Genomic DNA, 22,377 nt, shown 5'->3' with positions numbered 1-22,377 from the left:
TCAAGTCAGAGCAAGAAAATGGCGAGCGAGTCATAACAGCTCCTTTGCCTAACACTTCAATGGAAATATGTGCTGGGTGTGGTCAGCCACACGGGAATATTGCTACGCAACAGTAAGCTACGTAGCGGGCAATTTTATTGCTGTCTTTACTGCGCTCTTGCTTAAAAAATTGTCTTATCTTTAGTGGTAAAGTTGCACTTGCAGCAATGTAAGTCCTTTTTTTGTACAATGAAATTGCAAAACAAAATACAAAATTATAAAATAGTAACTTCCTTTACTGCTAATGAAGTTCTGAACTTTATTTCTGCTGATGATGATGACGGTTTTGGTCAGAACTTTGACTTGGGCTGTGATGATGAACTAGAGTTCAACAACTATGAGTAAGAAAGCAAAATTTCCTATGTGCAGTACAATTATAGTTGGTTTCAGTTGAGTTGCCCAAGTACCACTCCTTATTACTTATTTACTACTAATGCTAGCAACTTGAAACTTAGTACAGTTGCGTAACAGGTTCTTGTGAAAATCTATACCAATTTTTGAGCCTAGGTACTTTGAAGGTTCTGAACGGGTTCTTCTGCTCTAGTTCAATGGGAGCTGCCATGGTGAATCATTACGTTCATGCTACATCACACTCGTGAATATCATTTGCATCTCATTATTTTAACAAATTTATTAATTTTTATTTTATTGAATAAAAGCATACCGATAAGGTCCTTTAAAGAAGCAGGCATTCAACTAGCAGCCTATACTACTGGGAAACATCTGCTGTAGCTGTCTACAGCTTTCTCCATCACCGTAGGTTTCATCACCCTTAACCTAGGTTGCTATTATCTGTATCCAAGGTCTTTGTTAGATTTATAACAGAAAGGTCTAGCCACTGATAATGAAAGGTAGTAGTATCCAAAGCAAGGATAAAATAGACAATAAAAGATCACAGAGGGGAAGAAACGCTCAATGAAAGAGTTTGCTTGCACTCCGTCATCATTTTTGGGTGTAGCTAGGAATGAAGTTCTGTGATGCAAAATTTGATTTACTTCCTGTGTCAACTCAAATGAAACCGATTATACTAAGTTTTATGGCAAGGGATGAGAAGTATGACAAGTATGATTGCAGAAGCAATGATTATGAGTAAGTATACCTGATATTGCAAAGCAATTATTTCTATAAAAGAACTTTTAGCATGCCAGATGATGTATTGAGAGGGATGATGATTCATTGGAGACTACACCTGTTTATCGAGACCTGCAAGAGTGATGTAATCATAAAAATAATAATAAGGACCATAATAATAATGACAGTAATGGTAATAATAACAATGATAATAATAAAAATAATAGATACAGCAATGTGATTACATGTAAATTTATTGTAGGGATTACCAGTGGACTGATGAGCTTGGACCTATGTTTGTGGAGGATTTTGACCAGCCTACTTGAGTTACAGTTCCAGTGCCAAGAACAGCAGTAGGTGTCTTCAAACTCATATTTGACCAGGTCCATGTAACCCATACAGTGACAGAAACAAATCACTACACTCAAACGGTGATGGGAGATTCTAAGTATGAGAAGTGGGAAAAGTTTGGGGCCAGTGATCTGTATGCCTACTTTGGTATCATGATATTGATGGGGCTTGTTGATCTCCCTTACCTTTACAACTACTGGAGCAAGGACAAAATTTTTTGTTATCCAGCTATTGCTGAAAAAATGGCGCGTGATCGCTTCATTGACATTCACAAGTACCTTCATTTTACTAACAATGAAGCACATGGCAGTGATCTAGATCACCTGTGGAAGGTAAGGGAAGTACTAAGTATGATAAAAAGGTTTTGCCTTTATAATCAAAACAGAGAATGCCCCATTGACAAGGTGATGGTTCCATACAAAGGGAACTCGTCACTCAAGCAATATATGCCAAAGAAGCCTGTGAGACGTGGTTTAAAGGTGTCGGTGAGAGCATATAGCCATAAAAGATGTGTCTCAATTCCAAGTGTATGTAAGCAGGGAAATATCACCATAGAGGGGTCTTGGGGCGAGAGTAGTGAAAGATCTTTCTCGCAGCCTTGTACACAAGCACCATCACTTATACTGTGAAAATTTCATCACCAGCATTAATCTCTTTCAAGAACTACATGAAGGACTGTATGCAACAGGAACTCTATGATTTCATTGCAGGGGCTTCCTTACGGAGCGAAAGGTCCATGCTATGAAAGGGTTTCCTATGAGAGAAGAGAGTGAGAGCAGACACAGTACTCTCAACCGTAATCTGACTACAAATCTTATTACAGTTTGCTCTACATTCTGCCAGACTGTATCACTTCATGAGGTTCAGAGAAAAATGAAGACTGGAGAGCATTGTAATTTCTCCAGTCCCCATGCCATCATCACCTACAATAAATACATGGGGGGAGTAAACAGAAATCACCAGGTAAGAGAGTATGATCATGTCAGAATCAAGAGCAGATTGTACTACAAGTACCTCTTCTGGATGGTATTAGACATTGCTGTAACCAATTCCCTCACAATAGCCAAAACTCACCCTGACCTACAAGATGTGAAGTCCACAAAAGCTTTTCGGACAGCTTTGTCCCAACAGTTACTAGATGGTTATTGTTCAAAAAAGGGGAAGGGAAGAAGGCCATCTGAATCTACTAAGAACTTCAGAATGGCACATTATCCACTATTTGGTGATGGAAACCAATATATATTCCACTACTGCTCACTACAAAAGAATAGAAAGGACACAAAATGGTTTTGTGAAGAGTGCAATAACTACTTACACCACAAGGGTCAGGCTACAGGCTGCTTTCTGCAGTATGATATCCACCATGTTGGACATAATACTGCTTTCTCAACTGGTGTCACTTTCACTTACATGTAATATACTCATTCATCTCCCACATACTGTCTCTGCTCTCACTCTCTCACCATCTCACGACCCTCACTCTCTAACCATCTTACTGCCTCACCATCACTCCCTTCAAACACTGGTCCCACTCCCTCCCTTCACTGGTCTCACTCCCATCACTGGTCTCACTCCCTCACATCATTTACTAGACCAAAAGTAGTATGTGAGTCATGTTTGCATGCTTGTAAATGTGAAGTGAATATTGTCTTTATATTTGCTATGGTTCACAAATGTTGTGTAAATATTGCACATAGATTTACAATGTATTTATATACCCAGTTAAATTTATTTCATATTTACTATTAAATTTATATCACTACGTAAATGCATCATATATTTGTTTTAGATTTATTTTGTATTCGATATATCACAAACTTAAAATTAACAATTAGTCAAGAGTTTTGAACTACAAACTCAAAGCAAGCATAAGAAGGTAAATTAGTCTAATAGATAGTGTTTCTTTACAGGAAGTGTTGTGATATTGTTGGACAAACACAAATAAGATTCAAGAGCATAGTCTCCTACAACAAACTGAGAGTAAATCCTATTAAAAGGAATGAATGATGCATTACCAAATAAATCAAAAATATTTTTGCAGTATAATTCAGTAGGATAGCTTATAAGATTTCTCTATGGATGTGAACAAAACCAATCTACCTCAGCAAGATTATGTACCAACAGCTTTGTTGTGCCTTCTATATTGAGGAGTACATTGTGTTTAAAGTAAGTAAGAACTATACCAGGACAAAGTAACACATCATCTGTCACTACTTGTCCACCAAGGCCACACCAAGCTCCTATTATAAATGAAAAGCTTTTTGATGAAGTTTTGCTTGATCCCCACAATTGACCCCTTGCCTCTACTCTACTACACTGAATTACAAACTTGCTCATATCATTTCTATCTGCAGCCAGCATATTTTCTGTGTATAATATTTTATAAACATAGTACAAGCGATCTATGTCATATTCTTCAAGGAGAACTTTTCCTTTGCCTCCAAGAAAGTGCACATGACTATCATGAGACCACAAGTGTGAAGGAACATCACTTGTTTTTGAAGTGGTAGCATAGACATTTTAATTGAAGTGTTGTCATGATATACCAATATTTCACTCAAAGTACCTGCTTCAAATTAAAGTCAAAGTCAGGTATTTCAATGAAACTTTCAGTGGAAAGTGCCAAATTACGAAAATGTAGGTCCCGACATATTTTTCTTATTATTTGAATTTCAACTGAGCAATTGTTAGTAGGGAACTTTCTTAAATAGCCATTATATCGCTCAAAGGCAAAAACCCAAAAACTACTTAAGGGACCATAATCAAGAATGCAGTCTTTCAAATGCATGTGCAAATGCATAATATTTGTTACTGCTTGTTGCCAATACCTAGATTCTATATCTTTACAAACATCAAGTAATAAGCTTCATCAAATTGTTCCTTTCATATTATAGATGGTGACAAAAGCCTACAAACATGAACAAATTTCCTCCAAATTTCTAAATGCACAGTACCAAGTATCCCTTAAGGGCACACACAGAAAATATTAGAGTCCAAGATTGCCACTGGTCTGCCTTAAAACTAGAGAACTTAGATGCTATTTTCCTTGGTATTCGTCCGAGGTAACTAGGAACTATGCAGAAATCAACTTTCTCTTGTATTTCTGAAAGGTTCCTATTAGTTAGGGCTGTGACATTTTCATCCCATTCTTTCATCCAAATGTTCTTCATCATATGCTTGGCTGTACCTAAGAAAAGATGGTGCAAGGGGTCAAACCACATGATAACGGACACAATCAAAATATGGCAACTCCATAAGTGCTGTATAGCGACTTCTAGTATCACTTTCTACTTTCTGACGTGTAGTTGCTGTAATCTGGTTTAATGCACATTGTGCATTTGACGATGAAGAATTTCTGTTGGTATGGGTGCAGCTTCAAAACCAGAATACGGCACATGAGAACCAGGGCCATCTGTATAAAAGGTTTTTAGACATTTTGAGCACCCCAGCATTGCAGCATGCCCCAAAAACCCACACACTTTCCTTGCTGCAGGTATGTCGCATGAAACCATCATTAGACCAGCTTACACTAAAAATGTTTGTTCCATATTATCTGGTTTAACATATAGGCCTTCTAAAAACACGTGGCTTAATTCATCAACTAATGGCTCTAAGTATGTGTTAATATTTAGTGGTGGTTCTGTTGGTCCAGGTATAATTCCTGGCAGAATGAGGTTTTTAATCTTATAACGCTCCAAATGAGGCAAGTTTAAAACAGCAATGTATATTGCTCCAACACTGTAAGGTGAGTGCTTATATGGATTGAACCAATCAACATTTAACATTAAACCTAAGTTGTGTGGAGCTGCAAGAAATGGATTATCGTTGCAATACATGAAATTCTTCCATACTCTGCCATCATAGACATCTTCCAGCTTATTATCTTCAATTTCTCTTGTCCTCCAGTGCTCACACGCTTTAAGAACTCCATTCTTCTCTAACAGATTTTTGAGACGGCTTATCACAGATGAGTAACAATAAACCTTGAAGGATAGTACTTCTGCAGCCAATCTTTCATTACAAGGTTTACAATTGTATGCTTGTGGGTGATTTGGGTACAATACCCTTTGACACTGCCAGGGAATTTTTTCCCACCTATTATTTGGGAACAATCATCCAACCTATAGATACTGTGACAAGAAGGACAAACCACTAGTTTATCAAATGAATCTGATAAAATGTGACAAACAGATTTCATTGCATGCAATGATGTTGGAAATATTTTCACCAAAGGAGCTAATGTGGAAACTATTGATCCTAAGAGATGCAAGAAGAATGAGAAAAGCTTAAGAAGAGAGTTCCAACTGTTATCGAAAACTTTCCAAGAAGCGACAGAAACAGAACGATTTGGTGAAAAGTGTTTCTCATTGGACTCCCTGGAGATGAGACTGGAATCGAATCACTAGTGCATTTATCTGTAAAATCGAAATCTTGTATGTCATGGTCATCAACTCCATCCCAAACTTTGCAATCTATTATATATGGTTCACTATTTTTCACTGATTAACATCTTTTAGTCCAATCTCAACTCTGATTATGTCTTCTTCATCATGTCCAATCTCATCTGAATGCAATGTTATGTGCGGTATAATAATTATATGAATGATAAGCTATATACCTGTCATTTCCAGTTTCACACCATTGCAAGAATCATGATCTAGGCCTAGCTGCTCCCTGAGTGGGGAAAAATCATTGACTGCAGGACTCTGCTGTATTATGTCATGTTGAACATCTATATCTATTGTAAAAGAACTATAATGTTGTTGTTATTATCTGAATTACCTAATTCACTATCTGAATCTGATGAAAATAACTGCTTGCTGCAATTGGAATGCCACGTTTTTTCATTCTGATTAAAGTATAGAAGACGATGTCGTTGGTATGTCACTTTATTTACTGTCTCCTGACAGTGAGGACAGGACAGTTTACCTAATCTCCTTCGTAAAAGTGACATTGTCTAAAACAATAATACCTTTACTACTTTGATAATGACTGTTTAGTGATAAAAATAAAAAAAATAAAAACTATAATAGTAGTAGTGGCAGTAGTAATAATAATAATAATAATAATAACAATATTAACATTATTTTTGTTATTATTATTATAATTATTGATTACGCACATGTGCAGTTTTGTCTTCCTTCAAGGCAGAAATTGGCAAATTGCAGCTGGCAGTGAGCAGATCTAGTAATAAAGAACATATTTTTGATGAAAAGACTTAAGTAACTGCAGTACTTAGTTCAATTATAACATATCGTATACTTACAGAAAATGATGTTTCACACTCCCATGAGACAAAGGGAAATTTGGATGCCACACTTTACAAACTGTGCTCCCTCTCCAGCTGCTAGCACAACTCGTGCCTCCCCTAGTTCTTCTCCGTCTCCTTGTTCTTCCAATTTAGAATCAAATAGGTGAGTCCAGCTCTCCTTCTTACTATTCTCCTCTATATTTAGACGAACTACAACTGGACGTACACTTTGTACTAGTAGTGGTAACACTAACAGAAGTGATAATGGCGATAGTACTACAGCAGCTGACTTAGCAGATAATTCTTGAGAAAAAATTGGATGGTTTAATAGCTTCTAAAGATCAAGCTAGTTAAAGAAATAAAGAAAGACATCTCTCTAAAAAGATGATAGTATGGTACAATTTATGTTATGCATGCAGTCATTATTTATGTGAATAGTCTGATGTTCGTCATGTTGTTAAAGCACTGGGTGAAACACTTGAACATCCACTAGAATGGGATTATTTCAAACCATAAATATTATTACTTAATTTTGATAAAATAGTTTTTATATTCATGCAGCTTTAACCATGGAGACAATCATCATGTCACTGATGAAATCGTCAAAGCTGTTTGTTGTAAAAATGTTCCTCCACATTTAGCAAGAAGTGAGCTTAGTGCTAAATGTATCAAATTTTTAATTATTATAATTATAGGAGCTGCCATGACATATTTCTCAACAAGAAAGAGGCGTATAAAAACAGCTGAATCTAACAGCCATAAGGATTTGTTGATGAAGCAGTGGCGACGGCAAAGAAAGCATAATGTGAGACTGCATCAATTTTAATTTTAATTATTATTACTGTTCAAAAGAAATTGCAAAGTCGAAAGGTGGCAATTAAGTCTGCCACCTCTCTTTCTACCAAAGAAAAGGAGAAACTTAAGTACACTTATGAAGTTGTCCTACATGTGAAGTGAGGAATCTGGTAGCGACACTGAAGAACGTAGGATGTTTGTAATTGACCCTTTACCTTGTCTTTCTGATGAAGCTAAGTCTCATTTTCAAAGTCGTGATAGGAAATCATCCAGAAGAACAGAAAGAGGAGCAGAAATGATGACAAAGAGAAAGGAGGGAATGCCATCACAAAGAGAAGCCCCAGAAGACTGTCCAGAATGGGCTCTTTGTCAAGAGTCGTAACTACAATGTATATTACAGACTTGACACTATGTTGACATGCGGTAATGAGTATTATTATTACTTTACATATTTATTTATTTATTATTATGTTAGGTCAGGTTAGTGACAAGTATGAAATAATTATAATTAGAAAGATTGTTATTATTATTATTAGATATGTAAATATTATTATTTGATATGTCAAATACATTGTCATGAAAAAATGACATTTTAGTAAAAAAATCAAAAATGGTTTCACTAATTTTACTGAGCAAAATACTTCCATTTACGTCATGGGAAATATTACATTTGATTTCGTTCACTATATCTCCAAATGTGAAAAAAATGCGGAGTTTGCACAATGTGTAAACATATTACAAATTTAATATTCACCATATTTACTATTATCTTTAAATGCTTGGCAAATTTCTGTTTTACCTTTTGTCAAATATATGTAAATGGAATGTTTAACATAGATTTACATTATTTGTTGTAGTAGTATATATGGCCTTTTATATGGTGATTGGTCTCATTCAGATCCACTCCTTCCCATCACTTGTCCTACTTCCTTCAATCACTGGTTTACTCCCTCACATCGCTGGTCCCACTCCCTTCCTTAACTGGAATCACTCCCTCCCTTCACTGGTCCCACTCCCTCCCATCACTGGTCCCACTCTCTCCTATCACTGATCACACTCGCTCCCATTACTTGTCTCACTCCCTTCAATCACTGGTCCACTCCCTTCAAATACTGGTCCACTCTCTCCCGTCAGTCATCCCACTCCCTCTCATCACTGGTCTCAATCCCTCCCATCAATGGCCTCACTCCCTGCAATCACTGGTCTCACTCCCCATCATCACTTGCCTCACTCCCTTTAATCACTTGTCTCACTCCCTCCCATCACTTGTCTCACTCCCTCTCATCACTGGTCTCGTTCACCCTCATCATTGGTCTCATTTACCCTTCTCACTCATTTCACTTACTCTATCAGCCATCACTCTCACCATTATTATCAGCAGTTACTACATCAACCTGCTCTTTTCAGAGCCACCACTCACCAAAAGATCGAACACTTTACATGTAGCCTAACTAAAATTTAAATGTAATGTACATTTCTGTTTTGCCATGACATTTATTTTAGTGCTAGCATGATCTATATTGTCAAGTAATGTACACATAATGATGATGTACGTCATTTCTGAAATTTAACGTACTATAATAGCAGTATAGCCATTTTATCCAAAAAATTGCAAGCTACCAGTAATATTTTAAAAATACATATAACAAACTATTATAACTTATCTTGAGCAAGATAGTCATTGACAATTGTCCTGTTGAAGATTGTCAAGCTTAGTGGACTAAAGACTGGTAAATAAGGTAACATGTGATAAATAATGGCTCAAAAACACTCTTACTCATCAGAACCACATTTGACACTTGAACATTCATAACCACTGTTCCAACGACAATGAGAAACAAACAATAAGGCAGGTAGCCTAGCAGAAGCCTCTTTCAATTGAGAACTAACGATGGGTGTGGCCAGATATTGCATAGCAATGCCTTAAAAACACAATGTAAGTTGCATATCGGCTTGTTGATTCCTCAGAGGTGCTTTCAGCTTTGACAAACCTTCATGTGGTACCATTTGAGAATGCAAAAAGTGGAAAGCATTGTATTTTTTAGCATCACTTCCTTAAAAGTGCTCAAAGAATCTGAGCTCAAACTATCAGGGGAAGCTCACAAACTTCCTTTTGTCTTTTGCAAATAAAACTTGTTCTGCAACTAAAACAGCCTTTCAAGACTGTATATCTAAAGTTTTATGTTGATTGCTACTTAATAAAGCAAACGGCTTGGTGCTGAAGCAGCCCTACTTAATTATGGACTCCATAATAAACAATGGGTGTAGTGTTAGTAGCATACCAATGGCATAGCAACCATGGCTTTGACAAGTCCCAGTAACGTTTCTACTCAAAGCGTCTTCTCCACTGACTTCTGCCTCTTTGTTTCTTCATATTCTGCCTACCAGGTTCTACTTTACAAGAAAAAACTCTCTCCTTTGCTTTGCTAAGTCCATGTAGCGAAAAAAAGCGGTGCATATCTTGACAATAGACGCTCTGTTGCTTTATGCAACATCATTTACTAGATACTTATTATACCTAAGGATAACCATCACATAATGGCTGCCTGCAAGTTTCGAGACTCTTGGCACAAGATCTTTAGAGATATTTGTTGCTATACTGGTACTGCTTAAAAATTATTTTAAAATAAATTAATTCTGTACCGTGCGTGTAGCTACTATAATCAAATTGCAGCATATAAAGGTTAAAATGGCGTCAAGCCACAAACCCACACTGTGTCTGCTGCTGGATTCTGTCTTCCATTTTACTCTCTGTCCTTGCTTCCTTTTGAAGCCACTTTGACCCAAGCACAGAAGAATGATGCAAAAGCCAACTTGAGCGGTTCTCTAGTTTAAAAGATTATCCAGTTCATGGAAGAGGATGAAAGAAGAAAAAAAGTGAAAAGTACTTTGCAGAAATTTGAATTTGGGCCTGTTCTCCAGAATACTGCTACAATACGGTCCACTTTAAAGGTACCAGGAGAATTGGTCAGTGACACAATGCATTAGGTGTGAAAGGTCTATAAATAATAGCCATGGGGCTGTAGTATACTATTGTCTGAGCCATAAATATGCATCCTAGAAATACTAAGATTAATAGGCCTGGTATTGAAGCATTAGTGACTACCTTTGACCTAAGGAATAGCTTTCTATCAGTATCATTTTAGTATATAGATCACCAAATTTTCCACTGTAAAATCTTTAACTGCAATGATACAATTATTTATTACAATTGACTCATTTTGGCCAACATTAGTCATTTAAGACTTTAATGTAGACTTGTTGGCCAATACACTTCAAATAGATTATAATAATTACAAACAGATGGTGCAGACTACTACAGATGGCGGACCTTGATTTTTCATGTCTGTGTTAATCGTTTGTTATCTGATGTTGTTTGCACTGTCATTGATTGCCATTACAGTGATCACTACATTGTTGTAATATACCATTTCACTGTACAAATACAGATATTAACACAGGGATGGCTCGCTAACATGGCTGATAAACCATCAACATTATGCACACATTCATACAGAAATGCATTCACTCTAATAATAATTAAGCTTTTGCTCTTGATATTATTACTCTAATATTCACCTATTTAATTTCTATTTATGATTAATGATGGCTTAGATCATGCTATTAGCACCAAAGGTTTGATTATAATTTAATTCTTATTCCATTACTTTGTTATAGCTATAGCTCTTCTAGCTTTTATAAATTAATGGATCATTTTATGAAGTCAAAGTATTTTGAGGTTTCTTACCTCATAAAATAATGGAGATGTTGCTGTTTCTTTATTTCGTTATTGGCCATTTTTACTAATAAGTGCTCTATTCAGGTATTATCATTGGTTTTTGCTTTTGGACTAAACTCGCTGAATTTAATGCTGTTATGTTTATATTTATTGTAAAGCAGCCAGCCAAATGTATTACAGGTAACATTTTTATTGATTTGTGCACTTACTATTGTCAATAGGTTGTCTTATCAATTTCATACACTTTCCAACCTCTCCATTCTTGTATTTTAGTTAGAGGATTTCGACAAGGTCATTTTTTTTCCTAACATTGGCCGTATTGATGTGTTTCAGGAGTGTAATACACAATAAGTAAACCACTTAATTGATGTTAGTGTGGATTCTACTTCGTAAAGTGATATAAAGATAATTTTTTTGAGTCCATACTTTCAACAGAAATAATGTTTCCATGTTATGAGACATGGTTTTTTCCTTGGGTTATCTGTGAGACTGTGAGACAGCTTCCTTAAATTAAGGCTCTTATAGGTATCTACAGCTGAACTAGAAAATTGTTTGCATTATTAAGTGTGTGACTGTGTTGCAAAAATTAATTGATGAGGTATTATGTTTTAATAGCATGTAGTTTAATTCACTTAATGCTTTCCTAGGTGTCTCCAGTCAGCACACACTCTATGCTGTGCATTGCCATTACGGGAACCAGAAACTTCTACAATTAAAGATATGGACGTGAAAATGATGCACCAAAAATTATTGGTAAACCTGATGACAAATCTGCATTGATGCCATTAAATGAGCATACAGTAATTTTTAGTAATGCTTTATAATTATGAATGCACTGAATAATCCTACTTACTTTGAATAATATATTAGAAAATATACATTAAAAACATAGCGTTATCAATGCCAATGATTCAAGATTTTACTTTGCATAAGCAATAATTATTACAAACATTTACATTTTAAAGCAAGCAATGACATTATTTGGTTTCCTGACATGACGTCAAAAAAGCACATAATTATAATTTAGTGGCACTGAAGGGTGAAGTATAATTTCGTTTCTGAAGAATTGAGATTTATTTTAGATGTATCTATTACAAAATGTAATACATACTTTATATTTCATCATTTGAAATCATGATATATGAAATGTATATAAAAACAAAATAAAATTTAAGTCAATATTGAATAATGAATAATGAGTTTTTGACAATGACTAAGCAATCAAAAGTTCACTTCTTCGAAAATTTCCTTTTACACCTGGAGGATGCAAGCCCTGTCATGTGGATAAAGTATGATTATTAGTCAAAACAATACAAAAGACTTACTAATTCACATTTTAAGGGTATTATTTCTGATGTCTTTGATCTGCCAATAGTTTCATATTGTTAGTCATCTGTGCAACATCAGCCTCCAAAAGGACAATTCTATCTAACTATGAACAAAATAGTGACTTGTGAGTTTCTACAGGTTAAACAAACCTTTCCTATCTTTGTAGTATCATCCATGATGCATAGATGTAGGCAGGGTCTGGCATATATGGGCATTGCCCGACCTGACTCTGTGAGCTAACATGTAGGCAAGGGCAATGAGGGCAGAAGCTTGGGCAAGGTAGTTGGGCAAGACTGAGTGTGTCACTGTGTGTGAGTGTCAGACTATCATTACTACAGGTGTAATTGGACACTGGAACTATACTGTCAGTCTGTGACTGTCACTTAGCCTGAGGAGTGAGGAAGAAGCTGAGAGAGCCAGAGCTCTAGCAGCAGCCATTTTATTCAAGTTATGAATTATGTCATCAAGTTAATTATTAGTGACGCCAAGCTAATTACTGAAATGGCGAGCAAACGTCAATCTTCCATGCTGTTTGACCTATATCTTTTATATACGGAAAGAGATTTGTCTTCTAAGCTCTGGGACTGCTTAAACGAGGTAGTCATCAAGTTTTCGGTCTCTCACAAAAACTCAGGTGATCATCCTCAGAGTCGAGTTTCCTCCTCATTTTTTTGTTAACTGACTTTTTCAAAGCCACCATATTACTAAATATTTCTTTACGATAAAACAATAATAATTGTGTATGCATGCATGATGCATGTTAGATAATGCAACATCTCCATATTTCAGGTTGCAAAAAATGGGTGTGGCCAAATCTTTGGTGCGCTTTGTGCACCTACCGTTTTCTCCTTACCCAACCTTCTTTCCTAGTCTCCCAACGGCTATGCCTTGATTAACACAAGAATCCAGAGAATGAAATATAGCAATGAAAGTGTTGTGGAACTATCAAAATCCAAGCCTTATATAAATATGTGATGAAAAACCATTGCATTATAGTTTTTTACAGCAACAAGTAAGCTCATATTCCAAAACATCACTAGAAGTGATGACATATTCTGTTTCCACTCTATAAAGTATAAATCTTTAGAATACAAATATGTTGTACTTTAATACTGATATAGGTGATGTTGCAATAATTCCTCCTTCTATAAATAGTTCACTAGTGCTAACAACTGGCAAATCAAACACCCATTTTCATCTCGAAATATTTGGGAGAGATCCATCCCTAAGCTGCACGTTACAGGGATCAGCCTATAAGAAGTTTGATAAAAATAACAAAAATTAATTGCATGTGTCTCACATAAATTTGTTTAAGTTCTGTTGTTATTATGACTTCTGTAGCAGAAATATCAACAATCTTTTTCCCCTAATAAAAGTGATGTTTTCTTTTGAACAAATTGGCCCAATTACTACGTAGTCTGAATAAGTAATGCTGAATATTTAATGGCCTTGGTACAATATTTTTAAATTGACAATTTGGGAGCACACAGAACATTTTCCATGGGATTATTTCATTATTAAATGACTATTATCTCACCTTACAAATATCATGTATCATTGGTTTACAGCTACGAAATAAGAATTATCAATGAGTAATTCAGTATGGCTTAATTCAACTCACTACATGGCACTGAATGAGATTGACTGACTTTAATGGGATGCCTTAAAATTAGCTTTACGGACTGGGACTGATGGTGACAACTTCAGAAAACAAGTTGCTTGGAGTGCATGTTTTTTTCTAAAGATAATAAAACAAGTGGCGGAAATACACAGACAATTTACTTCCTTAGTAATTTATTTTTGACTATCATTATAATAAATTATTATTATTATTCTAAGCACCAAAATTTAATGATATTGTGCACTTTACAATAAAAGCATGAAACTTGGTACACAATTACTAAATGTCAAATTGAATTTTTTTGATGTAGAGCCACATCAGATTTGACCTTTGGTGACCTTTGGGTGCTAATTGATGTTCCAAAATGGGTTATTAATTATCCGATACATCAAATGCACTTAAAATAGGTATCAAATGAAAGATGTCTTTAAAAGAAATATAATGGTACAGGTTTCATTGCAATACAATGTTTCATTATAAAGTTATAGCTAATTATGTGTTATCAAAATGAAGTAAAAACTATGACAAGCAATTTATATACTTACATGATAATTAAAGGGAGGTTTTAAAAAGAAATAGCAGTCACAGTGTACTAACGGAGGTATTAAAAAGATCATTTGTTTTGCACTGATTCAAGAGTAAGTTATTTTAAAATGCATTTTAATTAAAATTTTTGTGATTCAATAGTAACAGATAATGGCTAAACGTCATATTATGATAGAGGGTTCAATAACTCTAGCACCAAAAGAATCATCTATAACAAACTGGAATTTGTGTCATTAGCCAAAAAGACACTAGCACTAGCTTAGAATGCCCTGCCCGATCAACTAACTTCTCCCTTGGCACAGGTTATAAATTTCTTGCTAATCACCTAACAGAGTTTAACACTCTTCGACTGATCTCTGCCAGTGAAATTGAAACACTAGATGAAAGCGACGGAATGGAAGCTACAATGATGAGGCACCAAGCTTGTTGGCATAAAACATGCCGTTCAAACTTTAATAAAACTAAACTCTATCAGCTTAAAAAAAAGAGTTTCAAAGGAGGCTTGCGAAATTCATGCATCACTTTCCAAACATACAAGTTCTAATAGTGCACAATATAGCTCTAACAAATGTTTCCTTGTATTGAGCCAGCCACAGTTTCTTCAGTTCTTTATAATGCTTCTACATAGGATATCGACAGGAAGGTTCGTGAATTTGTGAGGATACTGAGCTCCTATCTAAGCTTTCATCAAGTGACAAGATTGCATTCGAAGCTAAGTATCACAGCAAGTGCCTTGCAGCATTGTAAAATAAAGCTAGAGATTCTGCCAATAAGGAAAGAGATTTAAATGGACTAGAAGATATTCATGGCATTGCCTTTGCAGAACTGGTAGCATGAAGAGAAGACATTCACTCTGAAAGCACCATTGCCCCAGTCTTTAAACTGGCTAATTTGGCTAACCTCTGCAAGACATGACTAGAGCAGTTAGGTGCTGAAATTAAAGGTTGTGTGCACACATCAAGATTAAAGGATAGACTGCTTGCCACAATTCCAGATTTTAGGGCTCACATGCAGTCAAAATACATTATGCTCTAATATGAGAATGACATAGGTGATGCTTTACGGAAAGCATGCCACCAAGATGGTAGGAATTAAGATGCATTGCATCTGGTACGAGCAGCTAATGTTGTTTCGAGAGCTATGTTCAAAACAAAGTTATGATTTGATGGTTCGTTTTCAGATTAATCCTTCTGTGATAATGTACCAAAGTGTCTGCTAGCTCTTACAAATATGATTTTAGATGGACCAAACATTGCATCTCAGTTGCAAGTAATCGAATCAAGGAACTCCACAGCATCTTACTCTATTTCTCAACTGTTGATGTTTAACAGCACCAAAAGATGCAGAACTCATGGTTCCATCACTCGTAGGTATCACTATGAAACACCAGTTCCACTTTATGTTGCACTAAAAATTCATTCACTAACAAGAAAAGGATTCTCATTCATGCACTTTTTAATTTAGGAATATGTGTTTCTATGATTGTTTCCTGAAGTTAGCAACAGATATTGGCAAAAGCATTTGTGATCAATTTGAAACAGATGGTGTAGTATGCTCTCATAAATTACGTCAGGGAGTATTTACAACAGCTGCGGTAGACAATATAAATTACAATCCTAGCTTCACAACATCAAAGGAATCATTTCATGGAACAGGTATTTCGCTAATTCAACATCTCTGTCATGATAATAAAGGGAATGGTCGTGGTATCATAATTCTCAAAGCAAGTACTTCAAATACATTCTGCTCCATTAAACCATTACCAACAGAGTACAATAATGATCCTCCTGCATCAATCAAAGAAAAGGACATTAATGTTCTTGAAAACAGTAGTTTTTTTAGGTCTGAGAGTACTCAAGCCATTACCATTGCAATGTCAGCAGAGGTCCAGTGGCTTGATAAAGTAATGGAAGCTATTTCTAAGGAAGATTTGGACAAGAATGAGTGGCTATTATGGTCAGCACATCATGCAAGTTTGCAGGAAAATGACATTCCTTCTGCTACTATCACTGCTTTGATGCCACTATTTTTGGACAATGCACTCCGTAGTTATGATTAAGTATTCTATGTTAATAGTGAAGACAGCAGTACAGCACCTAAATCCCAGCCAGGTTCCAATTATTACAGCAGATGAATCATTATTTGCACTTGCTAAGCAAATCCAGTGGACTTGTATGGAGTACCAAAGTGGACAAATGCATATATATTGATATACTTATAGAAAGGTTGTGTGGCAAAGCGCATCGCCTCATTAATGCATTGATTTTGTGACCAATTTTTTGATAGATTTTGCATTTACAGTGATGGATTTCTAGGACTTCTTGTCATCACATAATGTCACCCCCACCTATAGTATGTAGGCGTGTCAGCTTTAGAGACAAGATGGATGAAGTTATTAAGCAAGTTTATCCAGTTTAAAAGGATTTTACTGTTAGTTTCTATTGTAATTGTACAAGTAATAGCCCTAAAAGAAACTCATTAGTTACGTAGATCTGAAATACTTAAGTTGAGGTTATTCATCCCATTGCACTACACGACAACATTGAGACAGTCAAACTGAGATAGTCTTGAGTGTGTTAGCTCCGTGACTGTTGTTAATGGAGTATAGAAACCAAGATCTGCTTCGTTCCCAGTGAGAAATGAGTGTATTATTACAATTTCTGCTCATAGTTTCTCATATTGTGTTATCATTAAGTTATAGGAGGGGAAAAAATAAAGTAAAAAGAGAATAAAATCGTAGCCCTCCAGGAATGGCCCAGAGAGTCCCAATAAAGGAAAGGGACTGGTGTCAGTATACAAATGTTGGTGACTCTTTTAAGATAAAAATGATGTTTCGATGCCTGATACAGGATTGTGGAGGGCCATTAAACTATCCTAAATCATTATGATTGTGATGCTATTAATAATGTGATACTTTTTAAAACAATTTTGATGAAGTAGAAACATTTTAGTAACTATTAGGTAGCCAAATTGCTACAATGGTCTTTTAAATAGTGACATATAATCATAATGGCACTTACACCTTAAATTATTAGAAAATAATAAGAATAACATGTCCAAAGCACATGACTGTTAAATGAAATGTTTAGCTAGCTGTGATGCAAAGCAATGTGTTCTGAAACAATTTTAACTGAAAAGTGAAAATGATGGAGATATTGAACAGTACCTTTAAATTTCTCATGATCAACTAAGAGCAAAATTGACACTTAATTGCTCGTGGACTTAAGAACTAATTGATCAATTTGTTTTCATTTTCAGCTTTCAAGGCCAATTAAAGCATAACTAAACTTAAGGCCAAAGTTAGAGCAACATAGTATTATTTTATATCCACTTGCAATTTACTTTCATTTATACTTAAACATTACCTGTCAGCTGTACAAGGTGGTCTATGGTGAAATTGTTGAATTATGATGTCGAAGCCAAGAGTTTAGCGCACTGAAAATACCCACCAATGCTCTGCCTGAGTGGGCGTTGAAGTTTTGTGAGGGCTTTTGGTTCATTATTTTTTATTAGCCTTTTTCCATTTTCTTTGGGCTTATGAGCTCAAAGAAAAGGTGCAAAAAGTTGGTAAGCAAAAAAAACTTGAATTAGGTTAAAGAAAATAAAAAAATCAAAAGCTTTCCTGAGCCCTTAGCGCCCACTCTATCTTCCAGGATAAAACTTAGGTTTTCTAGATCAAAATTTGCCAATTTTACCATAAACAACCCTGTATAGCTAATAAGTATTGTTTGAGCCAAAATTTAAGTTACTTGCACAGAAAATTACAACATTTGTATTACCTTTGGCCTTTTAAGCTCAGTAGATTTTGCTTTTACTGGCCTTGAACGCCAAAAACGAGGTTGAATTGACCAATTTTTATGTCTGCTTGCAATGAACTTTCACTCTTGGTTAAACATTACCTGTGAGCTGTACAAAGTGGTTTAAGACAAAAATGGGGAATTTTGATGTAGAAAACTTAAGTGCTAGCCTTAAATATAACCAGCCCTGCCCTGCCGGGGTGGGCATTAAAGCTTGGTAAGGGTGCCTTAAGCTCTATCTTGTTCATTCTAAAAAATTTTTTCATTAATTTCTTACATTATATTTTTTACACTTATACCAAGGATGTAAGTAATTAGAACAGTAAAAGCATGGTTTTTTCACCAGTTAAAAATTATAAGTAAGGTTTCTGTTTTTTGTCAAAAAGGCTAGTTTTATAATAGTACAAAGCTTTATTTAGTAAAATTGGTCAATTTTGATCAAAAAGATAAATTTTAGCTGCTGAGTCAAAATTCAACTCCGTCCCATTGATTGGGTGTTTTGCGAAGCTGAGTTAGAGCTGAGTTGTTACCAAAAGCAATAGTCAATAAAATTCTAAAGCAGGTAATTTGCTCTTCAAGTCCTGTTAACCAATAGAGTTACAACTGATCGGTTACAACTTCCATCTCTGGTCGAACAACAGGAGTTTATGACATCAGAGGGTGCAGTGTTAGGCAGGCCTAGCCTACTAGGCGTGGCTTTTTGGATCATAATGGCTATTGCTGTCAATGAACAAGAAAACCCAAGAGAAAATCTAATTGACGAAATGGAAGAGCTTGTAGAGGAACATTTCACGAATGCACCGTTCAATGTAAAGTTAGTGTACTTCAATAACTGTAAAGATGTGCTTTCTAACTTCATTCTACTTGAAAGTAATATGGTAGGTACTAGTCATGAAGAATATGGTTTCATCTGTAAGAGACTTTGTTGCTATGCTGGAGATCATATAATCCAAGTGTGTCGTATAAGGACGCGGGGCATCCTAGAATAGACATATCTAACGCACAGTTACAATTTCTTACAAGGCATGATTTCATTTTATCTGATATGGCAGTGTTCTGTTCGTACTGTACAGAGACGTTTGGCAGAGATTAGGGTAACTAGAAGTAGGAGATACAGTACTCTTTTGGATTCTGAAACAGATGAGCAAGTGGCTGCAATTCAAAGAATGCAACCTGATAGTGGTTGCTGAATCACTGAAGGAATATTTAGTTATTCTGGCCAAATTATTCAAAGGAGAAGAATTAGAGGGGCACTTCACCGAGTCGATCATTTGGGATCACAGAGAAGATTAACCAGAGCATTACATAGGAGAGTTTTTAGTTTACCGTCTTCCCCAATGCTCTGTGGCACAATGACAGCGACCACAAACTAATATTGGCATTTTGTGATTCATGGTTTGATTGATGGATTCAGTCGAATGATAATTATTACATTTACGTGTTGTATCTAATAATAATAAGGCAGACACAGGCCTTCTATGTTTTGAACAGTCTGTTGAAAAATTTGGATTGCCAAGCAGGGTGAGGAGTGATATGGGTTGAGAAAACACTCATGTTGCTCAATTTATGCTTCACCACCCATTGCGTGAACCTGGCTGTATGTTAACGGGACATAGTGTTCATAACCAGAGAATAGAGAGATTATGGAGGAATGTATTCACTGAATGCACCAGTTACTACCATTCTATTATTTATTCACTTGAAGATAGCGGTCTTCTTGACAAGTCTAAAGAAGCTGATATTTTTGCATTAATATTTGTACATATGGAAGATGTTCAGCAACAGTTAACCCTGTTTAAAGATGTCTGGAATCATCACAAGATGAGGACTAGCCACAATCATACCACAATGCAGCAATGTATCATGTGACTTCAACATCATTTCCTATCTAATCCAAATGATAATGCAGATAATCAATTACTAGTTGACAATGATTATGGCATTGATTGGGAGGGTCCTGTCTGTACTGATGGAGACCACACTATTACAGTTCCAGAGTTTATTGACGAACTTCAAAATCCTTTAGTACTTTAAAAGATCAATTGCAGAGTGTGAGTGATGACGAAGTCATTTGCTGCATTTAAGCTACAGAAATAAATTTTGTAGTACGCAATTTTTAGTCCCTTAGGATAATAATAAGATGATTGTGTGATAAAAGATTGTTTAGAAAAAATAAAATCTTAATTATCAATAAAAATGATAAATGAGAGTTAAGTTAAAAATGAGAGTAAGTGCCAACTTAAATGTTAGTATTCCAGTATCCCATGTGACATTGCTAAACTATATGAAAACCACCATGTCCTTTGAAAGACCATTTCATTGAAGAGCAAAAGCTAGAATACTCCTTGTGACAGGTAAGCAGTTTGAGTTCCAAAGAACAGGTTGAAGCTGAAGCCATAGTGCGACTTGCATTACGTAGGAATGTTACCTCCAGTGTGCTGGAAAAACCAAGAGGAGGCTCTATCACTGCCAGTGAGAAATATTTATACATCATCTAAAGACACATCAATTGATCCTTCTGTATAAAGTAAAGTAACAATAATAATTAATACTGTAATATAACTCCTTACTTTCACATTCAGCTATAAAATCAACAAAATGCATGTAAGTTGCTTCCTCGTTTCGGCAAAGCGAAAATTCCTCGTCTGAAAACTTAACTTTGATCAATCCTTTATTGTATTCTGAAGAAATAAGAAAATATAAAACAATGTTTGATTCAAAAAATCTCACTAACATGCCATCAGCTTTTCATTCTCCTTCTCAAAAAATGTCTTCATAATTGTTGGAAATTTAACCATGTATGAGTGAATATTAAGACTTTCAAGACCCTTCACAAATTGCTCTATTTATGTCTTCACTTTGATCTAAGTATGGTAAGTAGAAACAACATTAGTAAGCTCTTCCTTGTTGTGAAGAGTCAGCACAGAAATTGGCTTTTTGTATGCAGTCTCAAACAAAGCATTAGCATAAGTATCATTATCAAAAATTGACTTTGGTTCCTCAACTGTTTCAGCAGAGCAAATGTACAAAATATATATGCTAAAAATAAGTACTAGTTCATTATTTTTACCGTTAAAACAAGTGAGCTGACTCCGGGTTTAGGTATGTCTTGTACAGGAATATTAGTACATGTACATGTTCCTGTGACCATGTATTCATATATTGAAGGTGCTAACATTGGAAAGCCAAAACCATCCCATACCACTGACATGGCTATTCATTCTCCATGTCTTTCATAAACTTCAACCTATGCACATGGTCTTGCTTGAAGCTTCTATAAAATATTCTTGAGCTGCTGATGACACAAATAACCTCCAAAATTCTCTGCATAGTCCCCCAATATCTTCTCCAGCTTCACCAACAAAAGTTACCTAAAATTAAAGATTTTTAAATTAGCAAAACTTGTTTGTGTACTTTTCACTGATTTTTTTGGTCAAATTTAGGTTTAGCAGAATGCTTCAGAGCATCAGTATGGGTAAAATCTCTCTGAAATTCCAAATAAAGATGTGGTGCAGTCAATGTTTTAATGAAGGACTGTTTTAATACAGCTTTTGAGGTCTGTTACTTCCGCCTTTTCTTTAGAACGTCCAGAATTGCTTTATATAAAATACAAATAAAATTTTGCATCATAGTTATAACATACTTTAAAAACATCACTGGTGGTTAATTTGGACTACTACTCGCATCAGGAACATGACTATTAATAGAGAAAGAGAGCAATTACATGTAGGTTAGTTGGTTTCAGTAGTGGGGTTATATGGGAATAATCGTACATGAATCATAATCTGTGTTACCTTTCAAAATTGTGACTGTAAGGTGGAGGAATATGGGCATAAAC

General features: G+C 35.5%; 1 protein-coding gene and 1 long non-coding RNA gene across 2 annotated transcripts; one reads left to right on the top strand and one right to left on the bottom strand.

Annotated features, from left to right (window-relative positions):
- The first annotated feature begins 1,544 nt into the window (after positions 1–1,544).
- LOC105316781 (piggyBac transposable element-derived protein 3-like) lies at positions 1,545–2,090 on the top strand. Its single transcript, XM_011411962.1, has one exon. The coding sequence runs from the start codon at positions 1,545–1,547 to the stop codon at positions 2,088–2,090; it is 546 nt and encodes a 181-aa protein (XP_011410264.1).
- A 19,749-nt stretch (positions 2,091–21,839) lies between these two features.
- LOC109580309 (uncharacterized) lies at positions 21,840–22,377 on the bottom strand. Its single transcript, XR_002184166.1, has 4 exons — positions 22,334–22,377; positions 22,183–22,236; positions 21,954–22,135; positions 21,840–21,910 (listed from the first exon to the last, which is right to left on the bottom strand). It is a non-coding gene; the product is annotated as an uncharacterized LOC109580309 (long non-coding RNA).

Source organism: Amphimedon queenslandica, unplaced genomic scaffold, assembly GCF_000090795.2.
Source record: "Amphimedon queenslandica unplaced genomic scaffold, v1.1 AMPQUscaffold_13498, whole genome shotgun sequence".
Lineage (NCBI taxonomy): Eukaryota > Metazoa > Porifera > Demospongiae > Haplosclerida > Niphatidae > Amphimedon > Amphimedon queenslandica.
Note: the sequence above shows the minus strand (reverse complement) of the source record. Positions and strands in the feature narration are given on the sequence as shown.

Excerpts from the sequence above, each read along its gene's own strand:
- LOC105316781 (XM_011411962.1), top strand. The coding sequence starts at position 1,545 with ATGGGAGATTCTAAGTATGAGAAGTGGGAAAAGTTTGGGGCCAGTGAT.